Source organism: Chionomys nivalis, chromosome 16 (assembly GCF_950005125.1).
Source record: "Chionomys nivalis chromosome 16, mChiNiv1.1, whole genome shotgun sequence".
In the NCBI taxonomy this organism is placed as follows: domain Eukaryota; kingdom Metazoa; phylum Chordata; class Mammalia; order Rodentia; family Cricetidae; genus Chionomys; species Chionomys nivalis.
In genome coordinates this window covers 53,524,155-53,549,987 of record NC_080101.1, presented here as the reverse complement: position 1 = coordinate 53,549,987, position 25,833 = coordinate 53,524,155, and the positions used below count along the sequence as shown (strand labels likewise).

The 25,833-nt window shown below is 43.9% G+C and overlaps 1 protein-coding gene across 1 annotated transcript; it reads right to left on the bottom strand.

Moving 5' to 3' along the window:
• Positions 1–1,311: 1,311 nt before the first annotated feature.
• On the bottom strand, positions 1,312–25,283 carry Ly96 (lymphocyte antigen 96). The gene is made up of 5 exons (XM_057790882.1): positions 25,043–25,283; positions 20,538–20,627; positions 14,053–14,181; positions 3,983–4,035; positions 1,312–1,421 (listed from the first exon to the last, which is right to left on the bottom strand). Exons 1-5 carry the CDS (start codon positions 25,191–25,193, stop codon positions 1,323–1,325), a joined length of 522 nt encoding a protein of 173 aa, XP_057646865.1. The 5' UTR covers positions 25,194–25,283; the 3' UTR covers positions 1,312–1,322.
• Positions 25,284–25,833: the final 550 nt, after the last annotated feature.

Sequence of the window (25,833 nt, the reverse complement as noted above, 5' to 3'; positions counted from 1 at the left end):
CTGACTCAATGAAAATCTGATTAACAGGAAGAAAGAAGGCTGCCCACACATGGGATGTATATGGGAGGCTCATGACTCTGTGAACATGCAAGCCTTGTAGACCTAGAAGCCACACACACGCAAGGTTGTGATGCTGTGCACAGTCATGTCATACTCTTTCTTCATTGGATAAGTGACCTACATTAGCTTCTTCCGGCTGCTCTGGGAAACTTCCCTCCTGTGTACCACCCCTGGGTATTTATCCATGCATTAAAAAGCTTCTGCTCAGTGCTCCTTTTTCCCCTTTCTGTTACCGCTTCTTTGGAGGGAGGGACAGAGGTCAGAAGACCGCTTTCAGGAGTCATTTCTCACCTAGCAGTTTCGGGGGCAGTGAAAGACCTGAATAAATCCAGAGACCACTCTAGCAGGAAGAGAAGAGCCAAAAATCTAGGATTAGCCGGTTCAGTGACTTGTTTCAGGAACTAGCTGAAGATAAAGTTAGATTGTAATCTTGAGAATAATCTTGAGAAACAGGGAGTTGCCCCCCTTGTGATCATCACTGGTATTTTCGGAATTTTCTATGACGCCCTCCCTGCCCCCTTCGGATTACTGGGTTGTGGTTTCTTCCCTTAAATACCCCTTCTCCCAGCTACTCAGGGTTGAACTCCTCCCCTGTGTGGGTTATGAGTTTCGGTCCCAGTGCACTGGTACCTGTCAATAAACCTTGTGTGATTGCAGCAAGGACAGTCTCTCGTGAGTTACTGGGGGGGGGGGGGGTCGTGTTATCCTGAGACTTGAGTGAGAGTCTCCCCACACCGGGGGTCTTTCAGCAGGATCTCTCTGCTTCGAATTGCGACTTTCTGACTGTTCTGGAGATCAGGCTCAAATTGTCAGGCCTACTAGGTGTGTCCAGCAGGATTCTCCGGAGGAGTAGAACCAACAGAATGAATATATGGTGTAATAGTTCGAATGTAAGGTGCCCCCATAATCTCATAGGGAGTGGCACTATTAGGAGGTGTGGCTCTGTTGGAGAAACTGTGTCACTGAGGAGGAGGAGGAGGAGGAGGAGGAGGGAGAGCAGAGGGAGGAGAAATGGGGCGCAGGGAGAGGAGGGGAAGTAGAGGGAGGAGAAACAGGGAGCAGTGAGAGGAGGAGCAGCAGCTGGACATCAGGCTACACACTTTCATTCCATCACTGGAGAGACAGAAGCAGTAAGATCTGAGTTCTAGGCCAGTCTGATCTACACACACACACACAATAATTGTAAAAGTTTTTTTTTTTTTAAGAAAAACAGAGAACACCATTTTCCAAAAATAAAAATATATATATATTCTGAGTTTATTCTATTTGACATTAGTACCATGAATGATAGTAAAATTCAAACAGAACAGCCTTTCTTGATCATCCCCTACAATGGCTTCTGCAATGCACCTGTATCGGCCCTAGAATAAGGAACAATAAAGACAAACAATACAAAATGTTAGGTGCTGTGATTCACAGACTCTGTAAGAACCTTCTTCTTTTCTTTCTTTTTGTTGTTTTGAGACAGGCTTTCATTATGTAGCCCTAACTAGTCTGGAACTCACTACGTAGACAGGCTGGTCTCAAATTCACAGAGATACATCTGTTAAGATTTAAGACGTGAGCCTGGCAAGAACTTTGTTCTTATCGGTACATTGAAACTGAATTTTTTGTGTGTGTGTGGTGAGTGGAATCAAACCCAGGGCTTGATGCCTGCTTCTCAATACTCTAGCACAGAGCTAATTCCCAAGCCCAATTTCGCTCTCTTAGTTTCCCAATAAGATAGAAACCTGCATGAATGCCTTCTAAAATTGTGCCTGTGTGCATGCATTTGGGTGAGTGTGTGCATGCATTCATGTGAGTGGGGGGGCAGGCAGCTGAGCACGCCAGATCATTCAGATAAAAACCTACATGCATGCCTTTTAAATTGTGCATGTGTGCATGCATTTGTGTAAGTGTGCGCATGTATTCATGGGGGGAGGTGCAGCTGAGCATGCCGCATCATTCAGGTGGTGGCCAGGGGACAATTAATGGGAGTCAGATCTCTCCGCCTGTCATGTGAGAATTCCATTCATCTTGGAAATAAACACCTTTATCCACAGCCATCTTACTGGTCTCTGCACACATTTTAATTGTTTCTCAATTAGAAAATGAGGATGTCTTTTAAAATAGTCCACAGTCGCAAAGGCCCGCGGTGGGTGTTGACACAATGTGATTTCTGCCCAGTGCTCTGAATGTCAAAGTGAAGAAATTCAATGAAACGTGGGTAAACGGCGGGAGTAACTATAACTCTCTTAAGGTAGCCAAATGCCTCGTCATCATACATAATAAATAAATAAATATTAAAAAAATAAAATAGTCCACAAGTGTCCACAGAATGGCTCAGAGGGGAGGGGCCCTCGCTGTACAAGCATAAGCTCCTGAGTTCAAATCCCCAGAACTGACATAAAAAAATAACAAAATACCTAAAACCAAAACTCTTGACTGTGGTCACGCTACCCTGAACACACTCAATCTCAATTGAATAACTATTCTTTTTGTTTGGCTGTTTTTTGGTTTTATTTGGTTTGGTGTTTGTTTATTTGTTTGTTTGTTTGTTTTTGAGACAGGGTTTCTTTGTAGCTTTGGAGCCTGTCCTGGAACTAGCTCTGGTAGACCAGGCTGGCCTCAAACTCACATCTACTTTGCCTCTGCCTCCCGAGAACTGGGATTAAAGTCGTGTGCCACTACCACCTAGAGAATAACTATTCTTTTTTTTTGTTTTGTTTTTGGTTTTTCGAGACAGGGTTTCTCTGTGGTTTTTGAGCCTGTCCTGGAACTAGCTCTTGTAGACCAGGCTGGTCTCGAACTCACAGAGATCCGCCTGCCTCTGCCTCCCAAGTGCTGGGATTAAAGGCGTGTGCCACCACCGCCCGGTGAGAATAACTATTCTTAAAAGTGGTGAATTGCTTTTTTCAATTCTTAACATATGCTATTGGAATAAAAATGGCCCCCATAGACAGACTTAGTTGAGTCCCCAGGAGAGGTCTTACCCTCTCTGAGGAGCAGATGGGGTGTGGGGTGGAGGAGAAGTGGGGGAGCGGGAGGAGAGGAGGGAGGGGAATTGGTATGTAGATAAATAAAATTTTACCTTAAAAAAAAATAGACTCATAGATTTGAATGCTTGATCACCAGTGAGTGGCACTATTAGGAGGTGTGGCCTTGTTGGGGTAGGTGTTGCTTTGTTAGAGAAAGTGTGTCCCTGGGGTAGGCTTTGCACAGTTCAGAAGCTCAAATCAGGTTCAGTATCTCTCTTCGTGCTTCCTGCCAATCCAGATACAGAACTCTGGGCTCCTTCTTCAGCACTGTATCTTCCTGAGTGCCACCATGCTTCTCACCATAACAATAATAGACTAAACCTCTGAATTGAAAGCCAGCCCCAATTCAATGTTTTCCTTTATAAGTGTTTCCATGATCATGGAGGCTCACAGCAATCCTGACTGATGTGGGAAGTCCTTCTGTATATGTGTTGTTTTTATTGGTTAATGAATAAAGCAGTTTTGGCCAAAAGTCTAGCCGAGTAAAGCTAGGCAGGAAATTCGAACAGAGATAGAGAGTCAAAGAGATGCCACGCAGCAAAAGAAGGACACACCGAAACTTTACCAGTAGGCAATAGCCTGTGGTGATACACGGGTTAGTAGAAATGGGTTAATTCAAGGAACTTTACCAGTAGGCAATAGCCTGCAGTAATACACGGATTAGTAGGAATGGGTTAATTCAAGGAACTTTACCAGTAGGCAATAGCCTGTGGTGATGCACGGGTTAGTAGGAATGGGTTGATTCAAGATGTAAGAAATAGTTAAAAATATGCCTAAATCATTGGCCAAGCAGTATTGTAATTAATATAGTTTCTGTGTGATTATTTGGGTCTGGGCAGCCAGGAAATGAATGAGCAGCCTCCGTTTACAAGTGAAGAAAGAGCAAAATATTTCTTGAACAATACCTTAGGAAGTATTATTCCCTTGAAGGAAAATCGTATTCTTGTATTCACAGTCTCTGAAAACAAAACACAAACATTATTAGTCATCTTGGGTGATTTTTTTTAAAAAAATATGAAGTGTAGTTTTATGGAGTGCCCTTACTAATAACAGAAGCATTTCTAAGGAAAAATGTAGAGAAATGACTCCTACCCCGTACCTACTCCATCCACAGTGCTCTACCCTGACACTCAAGTACACGAGAGCCCCTCCCGGAACCAGCCAGGTCTCATCTCCTAGGGCATCAGAAGTTTTGCCACCTATCAGTCTCAGTGAATTGATTAATATATACATCAAGCTAGATTATGTACGTACATACTTAACTTTTAGATGCATCTCTAGTTGGATAGAACAGGTAAGAATCTCCCTAAACACAGGAGAGATGTTTCTTTTGGCAATGCTGAGAATCTCGACCCTAGGGCCTCATGCACGCTGGGCACAATATCATCTTAGCTGTATCCTCCCTGAGACAGTACAAACACAGTCAGAATCCTTACACCCCTTCCAATCACACCACCAAGAAGCATAAGGCTTCAGCCTATATTTAAATAAGCAGCCATAAAAATAATTAATTAATTAATTAATTAATTAAATAAGCGGCCATGAGACTGGCCCTGTCTGTATAAGTCACAGAGCATAAAGGTAGACCAGCAGGAAAAGCCAAACAGCTTGAGGTAGAGGTAAAGTCAGAAAGATGGAAATGTTTTGAATGTCAAACAAAAGAAATAGTGGTCTTTAAAAAGCAAAACTGTACGTGTGTGTGTGTGTGTCTGTGTGTGTCTGTGTGTCTGTGTGTGTGTGTGCACTGCATGTAGCAGTCACCATATGGGTTCCAGCAGTGGAACTCAAGTCCGCATGGCTCTGTACGGCGGCAAGCACCTTCACCTAATGGACCATCTCACCAGCTTAGCTGTTTAACTACATACCAAGGGAGTCCACGAGACAACATCTAAGTCCCTGGATCAGAAGGGTAGGTGCTTGGAACAGATCCTGGGTCCTCAATGCACTGAGCCATCTCTTTGGTCCCTTAATTTAAAATTTTAAGAACAGTTCAAAGACTATTAACTGAAAGCGCACTTTGTGCCTGGAAATAACAAGACAATGGTGGTTAGCCCATAATTGTCTCTTCCTGAAAACAAGTTAATTTATTCAGAACATAAATATGTAAAAAAACAATCATACAATGCACAATGGGAGCTGGGTGTGGTGGTTTGCTCCTTTGCACTCAGTACCAGGGAGCAGAGGTAGGGGAATCTCTGCAAGTTTGAGGCCAGTATGGTCTACTTATTGATCTCCAGGCTAGCCAGGGCTATGTAGAAAGAGCCTGCCTCAAAAAAGAAAAAGGAAAAAAAAGCAGTGAGAAAGAAACAGTGATGAAGGTTTGTGAGGTGGTGGCCAGGGTGACGGCACTCAGCATCTCTCCCTCCCTCCCCATTCCTATCACAGGGTTACCATGTTGCACCCTACATGCAAGGATTCACTCCCACATGGTTGCTCACTGAACAGTACCCAACTCCCGACACCACAGAGCATCCATCCCTGGTTCTGACTCTTCCTGCACCCAGAAACCACTAGGAATGAGAAGAGAAGTGTGGTGCAGGCCTCCAGGTGCCAGCGGAGGAACAGACACACACCATGGTCTCAGCAGGTTTCACACTCTGGTCAAATGACTAGAATTTTCAAGAGTATGATCACAAGCTACCAAATCCCACACACAGAGCGTGTCTGGGTGCAGGGTCTCAGTGGGAAGCCAACACAGCACATCCGCAGTGGAAAAAGAGAAGACTAAGACCTGGGTATCTGGTGGCACACACCTTCAACCCCAGCACACAGGAGGCAGAGGCGGGCAGATCTCTGTGAGTTCGAGGCCAGCCTGGTATACAAGAGCTAGTTCCAGGACAGGCTCCAAAGCTACAAAGAAACCCTGTAAACCGCCCCCCCCCCCCACACACACACAAAATGACCTGGGGTTCTGGGAAGGAAATCGGAAGGAGCAGCCAGGTTTCTGCTCTGGGGGCTGTGTTGGTCAGTTGTCCCTCTCTTTTTGATGCGACACTAGCTAGAAGCCTCTAAGTGCGCTAAAGAAGCCAGAAAAACACCAAGCTGGACCAGAGAAAATAAAGACAGAGGCCCCTTGGTGTGGGAGAATTGTCCGTAATCTGTCAATCATGTTATAAATAAACGCTGATTGGCCAGGCAGGAAATATAGGCGGGAAAACCAGACAGGAAGTAGAAATGATGTAATGAGAACAGGAGAATTCTGGGAAGGAGGAAGTTGATTCCTCTCTCTCCTGCCCAGACCACCGAAGCAGCAGGATGTGATCTGCCTCACTGAAAAAAGGTAATGAGCTAACATAGATCAGAAAAATGGGTTAATCAAGAGAGTTAGCCAGTGAGAGGCTAAAGTTAATGGGCCAATCAGCTTTATAACTTATAGAGACCTATGCTTGATTTTCTTTGGGGCTTAATAGTTGTGGAGTATTGGGCAGGACAGAACCCCCAACAACAAGCCAGCACCTCATGTTACAGCCCCTCTCTGGTCCCTCTCTACTCTTCCAAAAGGTGACCCATGGTCCCAGACCAGTTATGAAGTAGTAGTAAAATAATTTTATGTTTGGGAGTCACCACAACATGAGGAACTGCATTGAAGGGTCGCAGCATTAGGAAGGTTGAGAACCACTGCTCTAGAGCAAAGTACAGGCCTTTCTGCCAGGAAGTTCTGCACTTCTCTCATTCCATGAATTCTGTGTCCTTGTCATCCAGTTTTGTCCCATTGAGTTCTAATTCATGTTATGCCACTAAATTTAATAAATGCCTGTAAGCCACCTTGCATCCTCTTTTAAATAAGACTGGAATAGTGGTAAATAATTATATGAGAAAAACAAATTTCAAGAGTAAGTTTTTAAAGTTAATAAAAATTAAGTACAAAATTTTAACCTAATTTTTAAAAAATTTCTTCATGCTGGGCATGGTAGTACGCTCCTTTAATTCCAGCACTCGGGAGGCAGCGGCAAGCAGATCTCTAAGATTCCACACCCTGCTTCCTTGACACAGAGAGTTCCAAGACAGCCAAGGATCCATGGAGAGACCCCGACTCAAAACAAAACAAAAGTCTTCAGCTTTGTTTTTAAAGTTATAAGGCTAGATCCTAACACAGGCAGATTAAACTGGTATAATGTTGATTTAAGACGGCACAAGATACAAATTGGTGTGAAAAGCAGCTTGGGTTTGTTTTATTTCTACAAACAAAAACTGTAAATATATTCAAATGATTTAACCCAGAAATCTCTGGAAGTCATCTATAAGTCTCCTAAGAATGGAAATATTCAAACCTAATATGTACAAAAGACGATACATAGAAACATATTCATTACATTATTGTTAGGGTTTGAATATCAAATGACCTACACCGGCTTGTGTGTCTGAACACTTGGTTCCCAGCTGCTGATGGTGTTTTGAGAGGTGGTGAGCACTGGGGCCTAGCTGGAGGATCTCTTGGGTATAGGCTTCAAGGTTTACATCCATACTCCACTTCCTGTCTGATCGCTGTTTCCTGCCCTGCCTACATGTGAACAAGCATTTGTTGGCACTCCTACTGCCATTCCTCCTCAGCATGAAGACTGTGTCCTCAGGTCATGAAACCCAATAAATCCCTTCTCTCTCTCTCTCTCTCTCTCTCTCTCTCTCTCTCTCTCTCTCTCTCTTTCTGGATTTTTTAATCTTTTTTCAATTTCATCTTACATTGCGACCACAGTTCGCCCTTCTGCCCCTGCTCCCACTCCCCCTAGCCTCCCCTCTGAGATTTATTTATTTATCATGTATACATGTATGCTGTAGACCAGAAGAGGGCACCAGATCTTGTTATAGGTGGTTGTGAGCCACCATGTGGTTGCTGGGAATAGAACTCAGGACCTCTGGAAGAACAGCCAGTGCTTTTAACCTCTGAGCCATCGTTCCAGTCCCCCTCTTCCAATTTTTAAAGACAGTATTTCTCTGTTTAACAGCCCTGGTTGTCCTGGAACTGGCTCTGTAGCCCAGGCTGGCCTCAAACTCACAGAGATCCAGCTGCCTCTGTCTCAGGACTACTGGGATTAAAGGTCTGTGCCACCACTGTCTGACTTTCTTTCTTTCCTTTTTTTTATATAAATAATTTATTTTATGTGCATGAATGTCTTGCCTGAATGTATACACATGAACCACATGTTTGAATAGTGTTCAAGCAGGTCAGAAGAGGGTATCCAGTCCCCTCGAACTGGAATTGCAGACAGTCGTGAGCTGCCTTGTGGGTTCCAAGAATCGAACCTGGGTCCTCTGGAAGAGCAGCAGGGGCTCTTAACCACACAGCAGTCTCCCTAGCCCCAATTATTCTTCTCTTACATTGCTTTTTGTCAGGATCTGATCTCTTTTTTTTTTTTTTTTTTTTTTTTTTTTTTTCGCCCTCTCAACCCAGCTTTTCCCGACTCCGGGAAGAACCGGGAAGAGAAGGCCTTTTTCTTTTTTTTTTTTTTTTTTTTTTTTTTTGTTTGTTTGTTTTTAGGATCTGATCTCAACAATAAAAAAAGTAGCTAATTCAGTTCTTCAGGGAAAGCAGTAGAAGGAAATTAAACATTAAGTAAAAAGAAAGCATATCCACTGTCTTAGTCTGGTTTCTGTTCCAGTGAAAAACACCATGACTGTGGGGAGCCATGAAGCCTCGTCTTGGATCAGCATATGAACGTCTGTCCCATGGGTCCCCAGGCATAGCCCATGGACAACAGTCTCTCACTTGGCAAAAACCAGCAGACCACAGAGCAGCGCGGGATTTTGATGAATTCATGCAGCTTGCAGGCTCTTTTCTCTCTGGTTATTATTGATTCTTTGGGAAGGTTTTAGTTTTATTTTGTCAGTCACAGATGCAACAGCTGTAATTTTCTCTGGAAATTCTGTTCATTTCCCCTAAGAATCAGAAGGGGATTGATGCTTCTCAAATCTCTTATCTGGAATTACTAACTACAACTCCTAATCCTGGGAAGTTTTCTGACTCAACAGAAACAGCTACATCTGGGAAGACAATGCTTGGAACATGAACCATGTGTTACAGTTCTGGCAGGGACAGTGAGGCATGCATCCACAGAGCAGGGGAAGGCTCAGGAATACACATAGTGCCAGCTGCAGAGAGTAAGTTCACTGGACACCAAGTGTAGAAACACTGGTAGGATCTGGTATGCTCCAAGAGGAAAAAACACAATATAAAATGTGGGATGGACAGATCCACCTTTGCCATACACAGGAGCTAACGCTGGTGGAAGAACTGTGGTATGGTGGGGTGGAAAAGGGTGCCTTACCAAAGTCTGCCTTTTGCAGACAGATGGAGACGTGGGACCCTCTTGCAGAAAAGGGAATGATATAAAAGCTTATCTTGCAGACATGAAAGAATTGTTTGGGTTCAAATACTGTTGTCCTTAAAGCTTCGTACCCATGTCTATTACTTTTTAACTTTGTAGCCACAAGTAGCTGCAGGTGACAAACCTGCCGCAAGAGCAGGACTTTCTGTCTCCCTTTACTTAAGCCTGCAAAATGCTGAGCTCTGTCTAGAAGAACGTTGTGTAGAGGGTGGGAAAGCATATCTGGGGAAGCATTTAAAAGGGGAAAGATGGAGGCTTTTATAATGATTACAATGTATTTCTTAAAATACGACATATTTCTTAAAAGTAAAAAAAAACAGCAAATAATAAAGCTGTTCAGGCTAGCATGGTAGAAAAAAAACTCTGTTAAGGTGTAAATAAAGACATCTCAAGCTATTTGGGGCCACTTGAGTGCAATCCACCTGGTCAGAATCCTTCTTTGCACCGACACCCCTTCCCCATCTCAGGGTTTGAACCCTGGCACTTGAAGTGGAAAGGGTTTATTTGCTTACAAATTACAGAAGCCAAGACAGGAACTCAAAATAGGGACCTGGAGACAGGAACTGAGGCAGAGACCACTGAGGAATGCTACTTACTACTCAATCCCAACTTTGCTTACAACCCAAAACTGCATGCCTAGAAGTGACACCAGCCACAGTGGGCTGGGCTGTGTCTTCCCACAGCAACCATTAGTCAAGACAATGTCCCATGGACAAGCTCACAGGCCAATCTAATGGAGGCTGTTATTCAGTTGAGGTCCACTCTTTCTTCCATAGTGATTCTAGTTTGTGTTAAAAAAAAACAAGCCAGAACACCCACTAAGTGAGACATCCCTCTCTAATATGTATGTCCTGATTTGTTAAACAAGTGAAGTAACGATTCAAAGAGTAAACTCAATTTCTTGAAAGAAAATTAAAACTTGCAACATAATATAGCAACTACATAAACAATGTTCATTCATTGTTAAACATAAGAACTCACACTAATCTAAGAAAAGTCCCCTTGCAACGGATGGTGACAATTACAGAAAACCACGACAATCAGGTCTGTGGTGTTGCACACCTTTAATCCCAGCACTTGGAAGGCAGAGGAATGTAGATCTCCAAGTTAGAGGCTAGCCTGGTCTATAGCGTGAGTTCCAGGACAGCCAGAACTACACAGAGAAACTCAGAAAACAAGGGAGGGAGGGAGGGAGGGAGGGAGGGAGGGAGGGAGGGAGGGAGGGAGGGAGGGAGGGAGGGAAGGGAGGGAGGGAGGGAGGGAGGGAGGGAGGGAGGGAGGAAGGAAGGAAGGAAGGAAGGAAGGAAGGAAGGAAGGAAGGAAGGAAGGAAGGGGAAAGGAAGACCACAACAGATCAAAATGCAGAGAACAAATAGCGAAGTGGTATACAGTCCTGTCTGTTGACACATTTACCACACAGTTCCTGCACCTGAGGCTCAGGAAGCACAGTGGACGGGGGAGCAGAAAGACTGTAAAGGCCAGAGAGAAAGAAATTCATTGTGAAAGTGCATCATAGGGATGTCAGAGAAGTTATGTCCATTAAGTCTTACCAATATGACTGCCTAAAGATGACCAGAAAAGAGATAACACAAATAGTCATGCCAACAGGGGAAAGGATAAAGTTTGTGAGACCTTGTAGTGGTTTGAAAGAAAATAGCCCCCAAAAGGAGTGGGACCATTAGGAGGTGTGGCCTTGTTGGAGTAGGTGTGGTCTTGCTGAGGAAGTGGGTGTCTCATATATGCTCAAGATACTGTCCAGTGTCTCAGATCACTTCCTGTTGCCTGCAATGTGTAGGACTCTCAGCTACTTCTCCAGCACTGTGTCTGCCTCCATGCCACCATGTCCCACCATGATGATAATGAACTGAACCTCTGATACTGTAAGCAAGGCACCCCAATTAAATGTTTTCCTTTATAAATGAGTTGCTGTGGCTATGGGGTCTCTTCGCAGTAACAGAAACCCTAACTAAGATAAACCTTAACCCTAAACGAAGAATTTCAGACAACTAAGGGTTGTGAGTTTTTGTTTGTGTTCTAACAAATAGAGCTTGCATGGAGATCAGAGGGCAGATCTATCCACTAGCTAGCCACAGAGGTCTGGAGATCCGCACAGAGAGGAGACAAGAAGTGAGAACACAGCACCGAGAGAGGACGTGATAAGGCAGGGCACAGGCAGGATCTCCACCCCTCTCAGACTTAGGATTCAGAGGAAGTAAGAGAGGAAGTGATAAGGCGGGGCACAGACAGGATCTCCGCCCCTCTGTGTTTCAGGATTCAGAGGAAGTAAGAAGTCTCTGGTAGCTTCTGCTCTGTGTCTCTGATCTTTCGTCTTTTACCCCGATATCTGACTCTGGATTTTTATTGATTAAGACTATTAGGATCATGCTTCAACTAAGGAACACTGAGTGGGAGAAATAGACATCCAGCACCAAGTGGTCAGCCCTGAAATCATACACATACAAGTAACATTACACAGACTGAGCAAGTTGAAGCCATATATTTAGGAATATATGCATGTGTGTGCGTGCATGCATGTGTGTATGTGTGTGCGCACAGGCGTGTGTGTGTGCATGTGTGTATATGTGTGTGCCTCTGTGTGTGTATGTGTGTGTGTATACAGTAACAAAAAAAGTAGAAGCCGTGAATCTGAGGGAGAATGGGATCGGGAGGTACCTAGGAAAGGTTGGGGTGAGACAAAGGAAAGGGGAAGCAGGATAATTTTAATTTAAAATTTAAAAGAAGTTTTGAAGGGAAAAAAAAGGAAAAGCAGCTCCCCATGAGCCTAAAAGCAGGCCATTGAGCAGCATCCCCTGCAGTCTCAGCTTTGTCTCTGCCCCATCATCCTGCCGTGAGTTCCTGTCCTACCTTCCCCCATGTCAGACTAGAAGCTGGAAGATGAAACTTCTCTTCCTGAGAGCTTTCTGTTGGTGTTTTAACAGAGAGCAACTCAGACAACCACCCCACTAAAATAAGGACAAAAGTGCTAAAAAAACTCTAGGATGGTTGTGTTGAGGGATGCCCGATAGACACTTCATGAAGCAGTCCTCCACAATTATAAAATATTCCACCCGCATTCAAACATTTTAGCTCTTAAGCCATATAAACGTCATAGACATACTGTAAGGATAAATGTGGAATACGGCCTAAAAACAAATAAATAAAAAATAAATACAAATGAAAAACAAGAAGAGCTGGGCGGTGGTTGCGTACACCTTTACTCCCTCAGCTCAGGAGGAAGAGACAGGTGGATCTCTGTGAGGTGGAGGCCAGCCTGGTCTACAGAGTAAATTTAGGACAGCTAGGGCTAAACAGAGATACCCTAAAAAAACAAAACTAAACAAACAAAAACACACATACAAGGAAAAAAAGTTCCAAAGTGCTTTTTAGAAATAAGATTTTATCACTATTTTATTGTATTATTTCCAATTATGCTAATATAAAAGTATGCTATTTCTATACTGAAACTATTTTAAATACTTAAAACTATTAAGGGGAAAAAGCATGAGTTTGGATTAAGTGACCTTTACATTCCCAAATTCTGAATTTTACTATTCTGTTAACAGACCAAAAGCTGAGAAGACTAAATAAATAGATCAGGGGTAGATCACTTGCTTGCCTGGCATGTATAAGATTCTGGTTTCCATTGCTGAGGTAGGCCCTCCCACCAAAAAAGTATATCCAGATGTGGTGGCCTGTGCCTCTAATACAGACACTTTGGAAGCAGAGCGGGCGTGTGAGTCCCAGGCCAGCCCGGGGCCACAGAGAGACCCTGTCTGAAAATCATCAACAACAACGACAAAAGGGAGATGGGGCATGAAGTCCAAGAAGTTCAAATCAGCCTTGACTACATACAGAGTTAGATACCATCCAGGGCGAAAATGACACTCTGTCTCAAAAAAATCAATTGCAACAATAATAATATAACAACAATTCCAGGATTCAAACAAAAAGAAGATCATTAAAGAAATCAATACAAGTGCAGAGTCAAAACCAGACAAGTGCCTATAGAAAGCTCTACATGCAATATTTGGGAAAAGACATCTGTAGCCAAGAGTGAATGTGAGACCTTCATCTTAAAAGGTGAGAATTTATTACCCCTGCAAACACATCCACACTGCACCATTTTAGTAATGGCATGTGAACACCACTGTAAAATATTTATGCTTCAAAAAGTAAAATTTCAGAGGGAATTTGCTGTGGAGTAGTCCTGTACACTGTGAAAATGTGTTGCTCTTGTTGTTAATATAAAAAAAGCTGATTGGCCAGTAACCAGACAGGAAGCATAGGCGGAAAAAACAAACAAAGGACTAGAAGAAGGGTGGAGTCAGAGGCGTCACCAGCCAGATGCAGCGGGAGCAGGAGATGAACGTGCCATGTTAATAAAGGCACCACCACGTGGCAGAGCATAAATAAAGAATATGGGTTAATTTAAAATGTAAGAGCTAATTTGTAATAAGCCTGAGCTGGCCGAGCATTTGTAATTAATATTAAGACTCTGTGCCAGTTATTCATGACCTGGCGGTCGGGACAGGAAATCTCCACCTACAGGAACCCGAGCATCATGATCAGTAAAGGAGCTTCACGTTTCCCGTGTTTCCTCATCCTAACAGCTTCACAAAGAACTATGGTCTACTCTAAAGCCAAATGCTTACCTCCCTTCAGAGCTCTGCAAAAAGAATAATCATCATCATATCCATGGCAAATAACTTCTTCACGTACCGGCACCTTTACAGAGTTGACATGAATGGAGAGGTTGAAGTATAATTTTTTTAAGTCTCTTCCTTAAAAAGAAAAAGAGATCCCATTAGTCCCGCCAGTAAGGTGTACAGAGTGTTTGTTGTGCCTTCATGTGTGCCGTGTGCTCTTTTCCTACATTGCTTTGCCATGACTATGAAGTTATAATAACACAAAAACTGTATTCAAACACTGTCTGGCCCATTATTTCTAGCCTCTTATTGGCTAACTCTCACATCGTGATTAACTCATTTCTAATAATCTGTGTAGCACCACGAAGTGGTGGCTTACCGGGCTTATCTTTCTTTAACAAACAAAAAAAAAAAAGATGCATTTATCTACTATGTATACAGTGTTCTGCCTGTATGTATCCGTGCACACCAGAAGAGGCACCAGATATCATTATAGATGGTTGTGAGCCACCATGTGATTGCAGGGAATTGAACTCAGGACTTTTGGAAGAACAACCAGTACTCTTAACCACTGAGCCATCTCTCTAGCCCCAAGGTGTTAGTATCTTTATTCCAGTGCTAAAACTAAAGTTCTAAGAAGGCAACTTTGTAGAAAAATTGAATGTTCCACAGTGACAGCTATATAAAATATCCCCTCCCCCACCACCAAAAAAAAAAATCTCAAATTGTGACAACTACCAAATGATGTAGGTGGATCTTCTTTCTATTTGTTGCTTTCATTGGTTAATTAATAAAGAAACTGCTTGGCCTGATAGGTCAGAACATAGGTGGGTTGAGTAGACAGAACAGAATGCTGGGAAGAAGGCAATGAGACAGTCGCTATGTTTCTCCAACCCAAGACAGACGGTGATTAGAATCTTCCCGGTAAACCACCACTTCGTGGTGCTACACAGATTATTAGAAATGAGTTAATCAAGATGTGAGAGTTAGCCAATAAGAGGCTAGAAATAATGGGCCAGACAGTGTTTAAATGAATACAGTTTCCGTGTTATTATTTCCAGGGCTAAGCTAGCCATGCAGGAGTTGGGCGGGACGAAAAGCAGGCCTGCTCACCTCATCACTACAACCAAAGATGTAAGATTTCTAGCTTTGGTAAGCTCACCCAGAAAATTCAAAGGAAAGGGAGGAACTGGGAATCATAGGCTCATCAGCTTTTGGAGTTTGGATGAACATTGTCTGAAAAATAGAATTGAAGACCAGGTCTATTGGTACATGCCTTTAATTCTAGCACTCGAGAGGCAAAGGCAGGCCCATCTCTCTGAGTTCAAGAGACCTGGCTCAAATAAAATAAACCAATAATAACAATAACAAGAAAAAGAAGACTTAAGAAGAAGGCTCACAAGTTGGAAAAATGCCTGGTCTACAGAGTGAGTTCAGGGCAAACCCTTGATAATTTAGACCTTGTTACAAAACAAAAAGTAAAAAGGACTGGGGTGTTACACAGGTCAGAGGTACAGTGTTTGCCATAGCAAGTAGGATTTCAATCCCCGGTAATAGGATTGGCAGATTGATAGAGGATACATAGATAGATGATAGAGCATCTCCAGTAAACATACATGTTTCTGACTCTCCAGAGTTATTCATTTGTCCCAAGATGTATAATATTATATATATAACATTATAATGTTATATATATATATATGTATATAAACATATATAGATATAGCTTTTTTTTTTTTTAACACAGGGTCTCATTGTGTACCCTTGACTGTCCTGAAAACTACTAGGTAGACCAGACTGGCCGTGAATTCACAATGATCCACCTGCCTCTGTCTCTGAATGCTGGGAATAAAGGTGTGATAAATTCATCATAAATCACTGTAGGACAATAAAAAGCAGCTTTTCCATCTTCAGACTGAACTTGGCTGTGCTTGACAGAACTGCCAGATCCTTCTCCTGGCCCCTTTTTGAGGCTGGTTCTACCAGCTTTCCGTTGTCCACCCACATCTCCGACTTCTCTGTGTCACTGAGTCTCCTCAGCCCTCAGCTTGCACCCTGAACATTCTTCCTGGATTTAGGTGCCACAGGACCATATACTATTCTACATCCTTAGATAAACGTTTCTCAGTTCCCTCACACAAGAAACTCAAAGGGGATTCCCCATCATCAGCGACAAACTGGTGTTATAGGAATCTTTCTGGAAAAGTCCTCTGACACCAAGACTGGAAGAGACAGATCACAGTGGACTCAAGCCGGGACCCATCCTGTCTTCCAGCTGATCCTAGTTGGTCCTGCTTCCAGCTGCATCCTCTTTTCATACCTTAAAACCACAGTGGGGTGGGCAAGCAAGCAAAAGGCATATGTGCAGTCAGAAGGGTGTGAAGGGCTGCAACCAATGGTTTCCGCCTTTTCTCCAGGTCATCCTGTCTCAGGGAGCAGGTGGGGTTGTGCTTGGCGAGTAGGTGGAGCAAGCAGTGCTTTAGACAAAACACTAAATAAACCAGTAAATCTGCATCTAATAATTAATCTTTTCTACTGTATTCTACTTCCCACTAAATCTGACTCGCCCCCTTTTTATTCCCACTGCCCTAGAGTCAGCAGAGGCAGATATTACTCCAAGCCTGAAGACCAGCAAATGGCCTACATTTTCTCCACATTGCTACTTCCTGGGTTAGGTGTGGAAAAATTATTATGGGATCAGTTAAAAATCCTTTTTTTAATTCATTTTATATTTCAACCACAGTTCTCCCTTCCAACCCTCCCCCCAAAACCTCCTTCCTACCCCCCCCCAACCATCTGCTCCTCCTAAAAGGTAAGGCCTCCCATGGGGAGTCAACAAAGCTTGGCACATCAAGTCTAAGCAAAGCATCCTACCAAAGGGAATGGGCTCCAAAAAGCTAGCTCATGCACCAGGGATAGATCCTGGAACCAGTTAAAAATCTTAAAAAAAAAAAAAAAAAGTTGGTCCCATGGACCCTCTAAACTCCAGAGTGTGCGTGTGTATGGGTTGAAAAGATAATCCCACAAGGAATTCAAGAGGCACAGACCGGGCTCTGTGGTGCGCACATGGCAGACAGCACTGTGATCCTGGGTGATGTCAATGCAAAACAAAGAGCCTCTTTCTAGGCTCAAGAGTCCCCGCGTGCTTCCAGTCTCCAGGAAGTCCTGCTTGGACAGCTCGGTGGTCGTGGACATGACTACAGTCACAGTTATGAGCAATGGCTGTAGTGACCCAGCCCTTCTGGGGCTTAGCTGGCCAAGGGCAGCAATGTGAGTGTTGGGGGCGGGGTGTTGTGGGGTAGGGGATGGGAGTGAGGAATAGAGTGGTCACCTTGACAGAACAGGGTAAACATTTTTGAGTTTGCCCAGGACATCTCCAGGAATTGCCAGAAATAACACTGAAGGGACTGACCGACTGCACGGGTGTGTTCATAGGTTTGTTTCTGATACACAGAGACCCGCCAGCAAGCCTGAGAAGTACCAAAGATACCATCTCCATTCATACTCAATTTTTGACTCAGGGTTATAACTATTGTTTGATCAAAAGCCTCCCTGACACCCCTATATCCAAGGACTCTGAGGTATTTGGATTGGAAGCGTCTCCCCCACACCTTTTCCCTTGCCATGCTCCCGACTACCTGGGAGTGCAGCAGTAAACGTGGGCATTGATTTGGTCTAATTTGGTCTGAAATGAAAGACCCTACAGACCCCCTCCTCAGAACCCGCAGCTAGCAGGCTCCCAGGAGAACGTCCTGTTTGCTTAAAAGATTCTCAGGATCAGCAGCTAGCCTGCTCTCGTGAGAGGAAAACAGGATATCTATAAGATAGGACATCTACAAAGCAGGATGACTGCAAAGTAGAATATCTATAAGATAAGAACAGGATGTCTGCTGCCAGACATCCATGCTGGGAGAGGAAAAACCATTCATGCACACACACACACACACACACACACACACACACACACCCCGCCTCATTCCTATAACCACGCTTCTGCTTCTGTAAAACTTGCTTTTGCTACCCTCTTTCCTATAAAAAGACCTCCTCCCAGTCTGCAGGCGCACAAGTCCTCCGAAAGACTTTGCCGCCCGCAGGTACCTCTGTCTACCTAATAAACCTCTTGCAGTTTGCATCCGACCCCTGGTCTCAGCCTGGTCTCTGGGTCCGGGGGTCTCCACCTGAGGGAAGGTCCCTACCGGGGTCTTTCAGTCTGACTGGAATTATTTGCATAGGCAGAGAGACTCATCTTAAGATTATTCCTAATAGATGGAGGTTTCCCACAGAGGGGCCTGTTTTTCCCACGGGCTCAGCGCAACGTGCTGGAAAACGCCCTTCTCATGTGCTCTCCACCAGGCTTATATCGGCTTCGATTCAGTGAGTTCCCATTTTGGAGTACATGGCCAGTAGGGTCGGTGGGGGGGAGGGGGGGGGGCATTCACATCTATTTTTGTCGATTTTTGGACTTTCCGATAAAGTCGCGGCCGTGCTGGAAGTCCAATTCACGCGGCAAGCCATGCCTCACCGAGATGAGACTTCGTTGTGTTTGGAGATGTCCAGCTCACTGGTTTCTCACGCACCCCCGTCCGTTTTGACTCAGGAACACTGTGCGGTGGACATATTGCCACAGGCTTGAGTCCCACAATTGGCTTGGGTTTCTAATGGGTCCTTGGGATTCCAAGCCGATTATGCAAATGCCCTTGGGCGGCCTTTCACAAAAATCCTTTTAAATTGGGACTAACATCTAATGTAAAGCAAACAAGGCTCCACAGCCTGGCAGTATCCAGATGTGTGCTCCTGCCTGCTCCCCTCCCTCCCCCTTCCTTCCCCCCTCCCTGCTTCTGTAAGCTGTTTTTATGATCCTTTTTGAGTTTGAAACATGACCTCACCAAACTCATGAATTCAAGCAATCCTCCTACTCCTGTCCCATATGACTACAAGGGCTTAGCACATGCTGGCCTCTTGCTTTTCAAAGGTCTCAGATCTGCTCAATCCCTGCACGCCTTCTCTGGTCTGCTCTCACAAGCACGTATCTCTCAACACTACCCCCAAATCATCTAAATTTTTAACTCCTTCTTGGACTCTGCCTCTGTCCAAGTGCTGGGATTAAAAGCAGATACCACCACACCCAGTTTCTTTCTCAACCAGCCTTTTTCCTTATGAACTACAATCTGAGGAAGAGGGGAATGTTTCTTTAAGCTTATCTACATGATACTGGACATAGTGGATAGACATATAATCCCAGCACTGGGGAGGGAGAGAAGAGAAGGTTGCCACAAGTCCTAGGCCAATTTGTGCTGCGTCGTGATTTTTAGACCAGCCTGGGCTACATAGTGAGTGACACCTTGTCTCAAAAGCAGAAGGAAAGAGAAAAATAACAACAAAAAGTATTGACATTAGGGAAATGGCTAATATACTAGAGAGATGGCTCAGTGGTTAAGAGTGCTCTTCTAAGAGACTGAAATTCAGTTCCTAGCATTTACCCACCCATCTCTAACTCCAGTTCCATAGAATCTAACACTCTGCTCTGGCCTCCATACGCACCCACACATATGGCAAACACACAGATAGATAGATAGATAGATAGATAGATAGATAGATAGATAGATAGATAGATAGATAGATAGATACATGTACGTAAGTAAAATAATGAAAAATGTATCTTTTAGAAAAGCTTGTTATTCCCATGGTGGCACTCTGAAAAGTATAAAACATGCTCCAAGTCTATGCCGAGAATAAAGACCATGGTGCTAAAGACCAAAATTATATTTCCTGAGAGCCAGACTTGCACGCCCAGCACTCGAGAGACAGAGGCAGGCACATCTCTGTGAGTTCAAGGCAAGCCTGGTCTACAGATGGAGTTTCAGGACAGTCAGGTTTATACAGATAAACCAAGTCTCAGGGGAGGAAAATCACAGATTTTTCCAACTGAAACTCAGTGTCTCTCACAACTGAATGGTTGACAAGGGCCATACATTATTAGAAGGTTGAAGTTGTTCCCATTTCTAACCTATGTCCTTGTAAAACCCTCCATATGCCTGTGAGTTGGTCTAAAACACAGCAAAAATGACAGATTATCACTTCCTTGATCAAGCCATTTGATACTCTTCCATCTTGTTATCCTTTGCCAGTTCTGATGAAGCAAGCAGCTCTGATAATAAAGTTCATGTAGCCAACAGCCAGAATCCAGAAACTGCTACCAATAGCCACACGAGCTTAGAAGGAATTCCTTCCATAGTTGACCCCAAACGTGGTCAACATTTTGATTACAGGTTATGGGGGACCCCAGACAACATGGGTAAGCCATGCTCAGACTACCATCACATAAAGACAGTAGATAAGTGCTGTATTAAAGTCACTAGACTAAGAGTGTGGTAACTTACAGTATAGCAGTAGATAACAAACACAAATATATTTGGAACAGAATTATTCTGGTTGAATTTCTACAGCCCTTCAGCTAATTAACAAAAATAAAAGTTTGTATTTGTACTTACTTGGAATGAAGTTAACATATACAAATCCGCTCGTTCCCTTCAATGTTATACAGGGTTCAGAAGTAATCGAAATGGGGAATTTCATGTTATCTAAAAAGAATAAGGAAAACCTTAACACACAATTGTAAATAACTTCCAGTAAATATGGCATTCTCAGTATCAGTCCCCAAAGGATGATTTTTGTGTTCAAAACTATAACGAGAACAATCAGAGGTCATTGAAAATCTCTCTCTCTAGAACACTGACAGTTTAGTACAGTTGAAGAAGAGGACCCAGGTTTTCCCTCAAGTACAAACTCCATGTGTAAAAATCCAGAAAGTAATGAAGTCTCCAGCACATGCAAACACCCAAACTGTACTTAGTAGTGTCACTACGAAGATTCGGGACACGCTCTCTTGAGAGTCCCTGACTCCAGCACCACCATACAATTAGGAAGCCTCTCCAACCCCAGGCTCACCTGCATGCTCGTACCCTAACTCTTCCAGTCCAGCTCCCCAAAGCACTGACTGCCGGGCTGTGCATCTTGGAGTTCTGACAGTCCACACAGTCTAGTTACACCATCGGAGCCGACAGACGCTACTTCTGCTCTGCATGTGTGAAGACAGAAGCTGCCGGTTCTCAGCCTTTCCATAAGAGGAAGAATTGATATAGTCTTCTAATTAACACCCATCTCACTAATCCCGGAATTCTAATGAGTGTGGGTGACAATGAAGGGAGCAGGCAAAAGCACCTTGGCCTGAGTGCTGCCATTTTGACTTCACACTCCATTTTATCTGTAGGGTGGGAAACAGTTCAAGTTCCTAAGCTATAGGGAAGCTGAGAACTTTCTAATGGCGGAACAACATCCTTCCTAAGCCATATAAACAGTCTATTATCCCCCTTAGTTCCTATTATGGCTGTTCCTAACACAGAAATAAAACAAATGAATCTGATTGGTTGGACTAAAACGTTCCCATTTTGTGTCCGTTGATAATGATGGAACACACAAAAAAAGTTCCTAATCTTTGGCTTCTGATTGGTGAAAATTATAACTGTAACTTGGCAATAACTGTTTATGATTTTTGTACTTTTAAACCCCACTTTTGCCCCTACTCAGAGCTGCCAGAAGAAACAAGGCTCCGAAGTCCTTGTCCTGCAGCCCTGATCCATCAGTGACCTGCCTGTGTGGTGATTTATTAGAATCTCTGGAACCTATAAGTGTTGTCTCTCTCCTTCGTCATGGCGCGCAATGGACGGGGTGGAACAACACAATCTATCTTCTTGGGGTAAAAGATGTTGCTAGAATTGGTGGGTGTCAGTCCAAAATAAATTCAAGTCAGGAGAGGGACATAGATCAATGTCAAAATACATGCCTAGCCATGCACAGTTCAGGCCCAGAACTACTAAATAAATAAATCTATGAAAAGTAAATAAATAATTCAAGTGAGTCTGCCGGCATCTTTGGAACAAACTGTTTATTCATCTTTGTTTTGTGAGACAGGATCTTACGCTCTAGCATGGGCTGTTCTAGGACTCACTATGTAGACCAAACTAGCCTCAAAATTACAACAATCTTCCTGCCTTGACCTCATGAATGCTAGAATTAGAAGAATAAAATAGCATGCCCAGGCTAAGTAGGATTTTTTTCATGGACCTTAGAAAATTACTATAAAAGCCAGGCTTGGCGAGATAAGCTTTAATCTTAGCACTCCAGAGCCTGAGATGGGAGAATCTCCATGAATTTTAAGGCTAATCTGGGCTAGCCTGCACTACAGAGTGAGTTCAAGGTCATATTGAGTTACAGAGAAATCCTGCTTCAAAAAACACTTCCTAATATTATTACAGCAACAAATAGATTTGACGTGAGTTTGTCAGAGCATATGCATCCAAAACCATAGCACCCCTTCAGCAAGCCAAGGAAAATCCAAATGTACCAAAATCTTGATTTTGAATTCCAGATCAGTCCATAATAAATGTTTCTTATTTAAGCCCCCCAAACTATAGTGATTGGTTTTGTTTGTTTGTTTGATTGATTGTTCTTTTGTTTTGGTTTGTTAGTTTTGGGTTTTGGTTTTTCCAGACAAGTTTCTCTGTGTAGCCCTGGTGGTCCTGGAACTCTCTCTGTAGACCAGGCTGGCCTTGAATTCCCAGAGATTGGCCTGCCTCTCTCTTACAAATGTTGGGATTAAAGGCATGCAGCACCATGCCGGACTCTATAGTGATTTGTTCAGGCAAGTCAAAACCACTAACCCTGCCCAGAAAAGATGCATCTCTTCTCTTTCTAGGAAATGGTTCTCACAGTAAGGACTGAGTCAGGTGTCATCATAACTAGCACTCACCTGCCGATTCTAGAGGAATTAACCCTTTCCAAAGGGAGGTATTTCTGTCTTAGTGGACTCTCCTAGGCAAAGAAGTGATAACGTTCTAGTATGGCGGCAGCCTATGGAATCATAGCATAGAGACCCTTGATGCTTTCTTTCTAGCCTGTGTCAGGGGGCTCCAGGGAAGGTCCAGGACTTGTTGGTGTTACAGAGCAAAGGGGCAGGTTCTACCTCAGAAAGTCTCACCAGAAGACAGAGGAAGCCAGGTGTGTGTCCGGTGTGGTATCCCATGCCTTTAGTCCCAGAACTCAGGAAACCGAGTCAGGCAGGTCTCTTGGTTTGAAACCAGCCTAGTTACATACCAAGTTCCAGAACAGCCAGAGCTACATAGAGAGACTATATATCAAAAGACAAACAACAAAGACAAAGGGATCTAAATTGTTACTAAAAGAGTACAGATGAATAGTAATGTGTATTAAATATTACTAATAGGCATATGACGAGTCACTATGTAGTACCAAAGAGGCAGATTGGGAACTGCTCAGGTGGCTCAGTGGTTGAGCTCTAGCCTAGGATCCACCCACATTAGTCCACTCAAGCAGCCTGTTAACTCCAGTTCCAAGGAATCTGATGTCCTCTTCTGACTTCTGCAAGCACCAGCATGTACATGGTTCACATAAATACCCAGAACATACACACACACACACACACACACAAAGATAAGTAAATTGACAAAACAGGGGGCCATAAAGGAGAGGAAAACAGAGGTTAGCAGCCTGGGGACTTTCCTAATGACCCAGAAGTGAACAGCTATTAACCGCAGTCAGCGAGCTTCACAAGCCAGTCCCCCAGGAAACGCTGTGACTATGCAGCCCTCAGTACCGCAGTTCTCAAGGGACGTTTCAAAGTCCCTGCAGCACTTCCGGACATCAAGATGCAGATCTTGCTTTTCTAAGAACTGGCATTTCAGAAGGCATCACCTCCCAACCATCCAGATATTTAGAGAGGCGTCAAAAATGGACAACCAATGGAGGGATCAACGAAAGAGAAAACAGAATGAAACAACTACCCAGTCCCTGCGCTAGGTCTTCACAAACCAGGCATCTGCTAGCTGTACGGGGACAAGGGCATTAATTAGAAACCAGTAGCATCAGAGTTTAGCTCAAGTGAAAAATATTTGCAGTTCCAGCCCTGGGGAGGTTGGGGAAACAAGGAGCTTGCATTTGAGGCCAGCATAGCGTGTATAGTGAGTTCCAGGCAAAAATAAGCAAATAACTCGAGAGGCAGAGGAAGGGGATCTCTTTGAGTTCCAGGCCAGTTTGGTCTATATAGCAAGTTCCAGGCTAGCCCAGGGCTATACACTGATATCCTGTCTAAAAAATAATAATAAAATATGCGGGGTGTGGTGACTCACACCTTTAATCCCAGGAAGTAAGGGCAGGCAGATCTCTGTGATTTCTAAGCCAACCCAACTCCAGGTCAACCACCACGGCTACATGGTGAGACCCTGTCTCAAAACGAATTATAGAGTAATAATAATAATAATAAATAATAATAATAACCGCATAAATCCAAAAATCAATCTTACTTTTTATAAGTGACTCTTTGGTAAAATTCTTAACTCTAGCAAGCCTCATAAAGTGAACTCTAAAATCACTTTCACTTTGCAACTAAAAAAAAAAATGAGGCAGAGAATGCCTAAAAGTTGCTGAAGATCATACAGTTGGTGAAAGAGAGAGATCAAGCTAATAACCCAAGAACAGAGATGCTCGACGAGCCCTCTAGTACCACCGACTGGAGCAGAAACCCCCACCGGGAAGCAGCTCCTGTTCTGCCTCCTTAGGAGGAATCAGTTTGTCGGGTCTGGGACTCTGAAACAAACAGCTGCAAACTGAGAGCTCAGCAACGACAGAAACACAAGAGCTAAAAATGCACGGTTCAGATCGGTAAGGAGGACCGGAGCGGGGAGGACGGGGGGGGCGGGGGGGGGACGGGACGGGACGGGACACGACACGACACGGACGACCCACACCCGGAAGTGGTCGATCGCTCCACCCCCATCCCCATCCCCATCCCCACCCCAGACCTCAGCAGCCCCCACAGCTGGAACCGCAGAGGCTTTCTCCCCGGCCCTCCAGCTTCGGGTTCTGTGAAAACTTTCTCTGAAAACAGCTGCGCTGCAGTTAGTTGCTGCCGATCTCTTACCGCAGTAGGTGTAAGAAACAGTCGTGTCGGAGGAGTTGCAGAACCACTGTTCCTCAGATTTGGCAAATGTGGGAGGAAGCAGCGTAGAGAAGAGAATAAATGGCAACATGATGTGATATCTCCAACACTTTACACACGCAAGGAAGACCATCGGACTCGACAGCAAGGAGGAAAGATTCAACTTAGTCACCAGTCATGTGATTTCAAAGTTCCCATCCAACTGTTTCCTCTTTTTACGCTTGTGTGGCTGTTTGTATACTTGCTTTTACTCTCTGAGCACTTCCTGCTGCAAGGCAAGTGAGAAAGACCGATCTAGAATATACTGTTTCTGAACACTTAATGTAAATCAAAGTAATTAGCACTTCAGCACACAGCGAGTTTTCGGTGAGACCAAATGCCCTACTGGAGACGCTGTCTAAAATCAACTCAACGGGGCATAGTGGTGCACACCTTTAAACCCAGCACTTGGGAAGCAGAGGCAGGTGGGTTTCTGCCAGTTCAAGGCCAACCTATCTACCGAGTGAGTTCCAGAACAGCTAGGGCTACCTAGTGAGACTCTATCTCTAGAAATGAAGTCCTCTTCAATTTAAGAGAAGATGCACTACTTTCCTGTGTACACATTTTTCTCTCCTGCAAGTTCATACAGTGGTCTCTTGAAAACCATTTCGACCCAACCACAAACAGGTTCAGCCACAAAACAGACAGGCTAGATGATACCCCCACATGGTCATGTCCGCTGCAATTCCCAGCTGAGACCTCACCAGTCTCTAGATCACACACAAAAAGAAGCT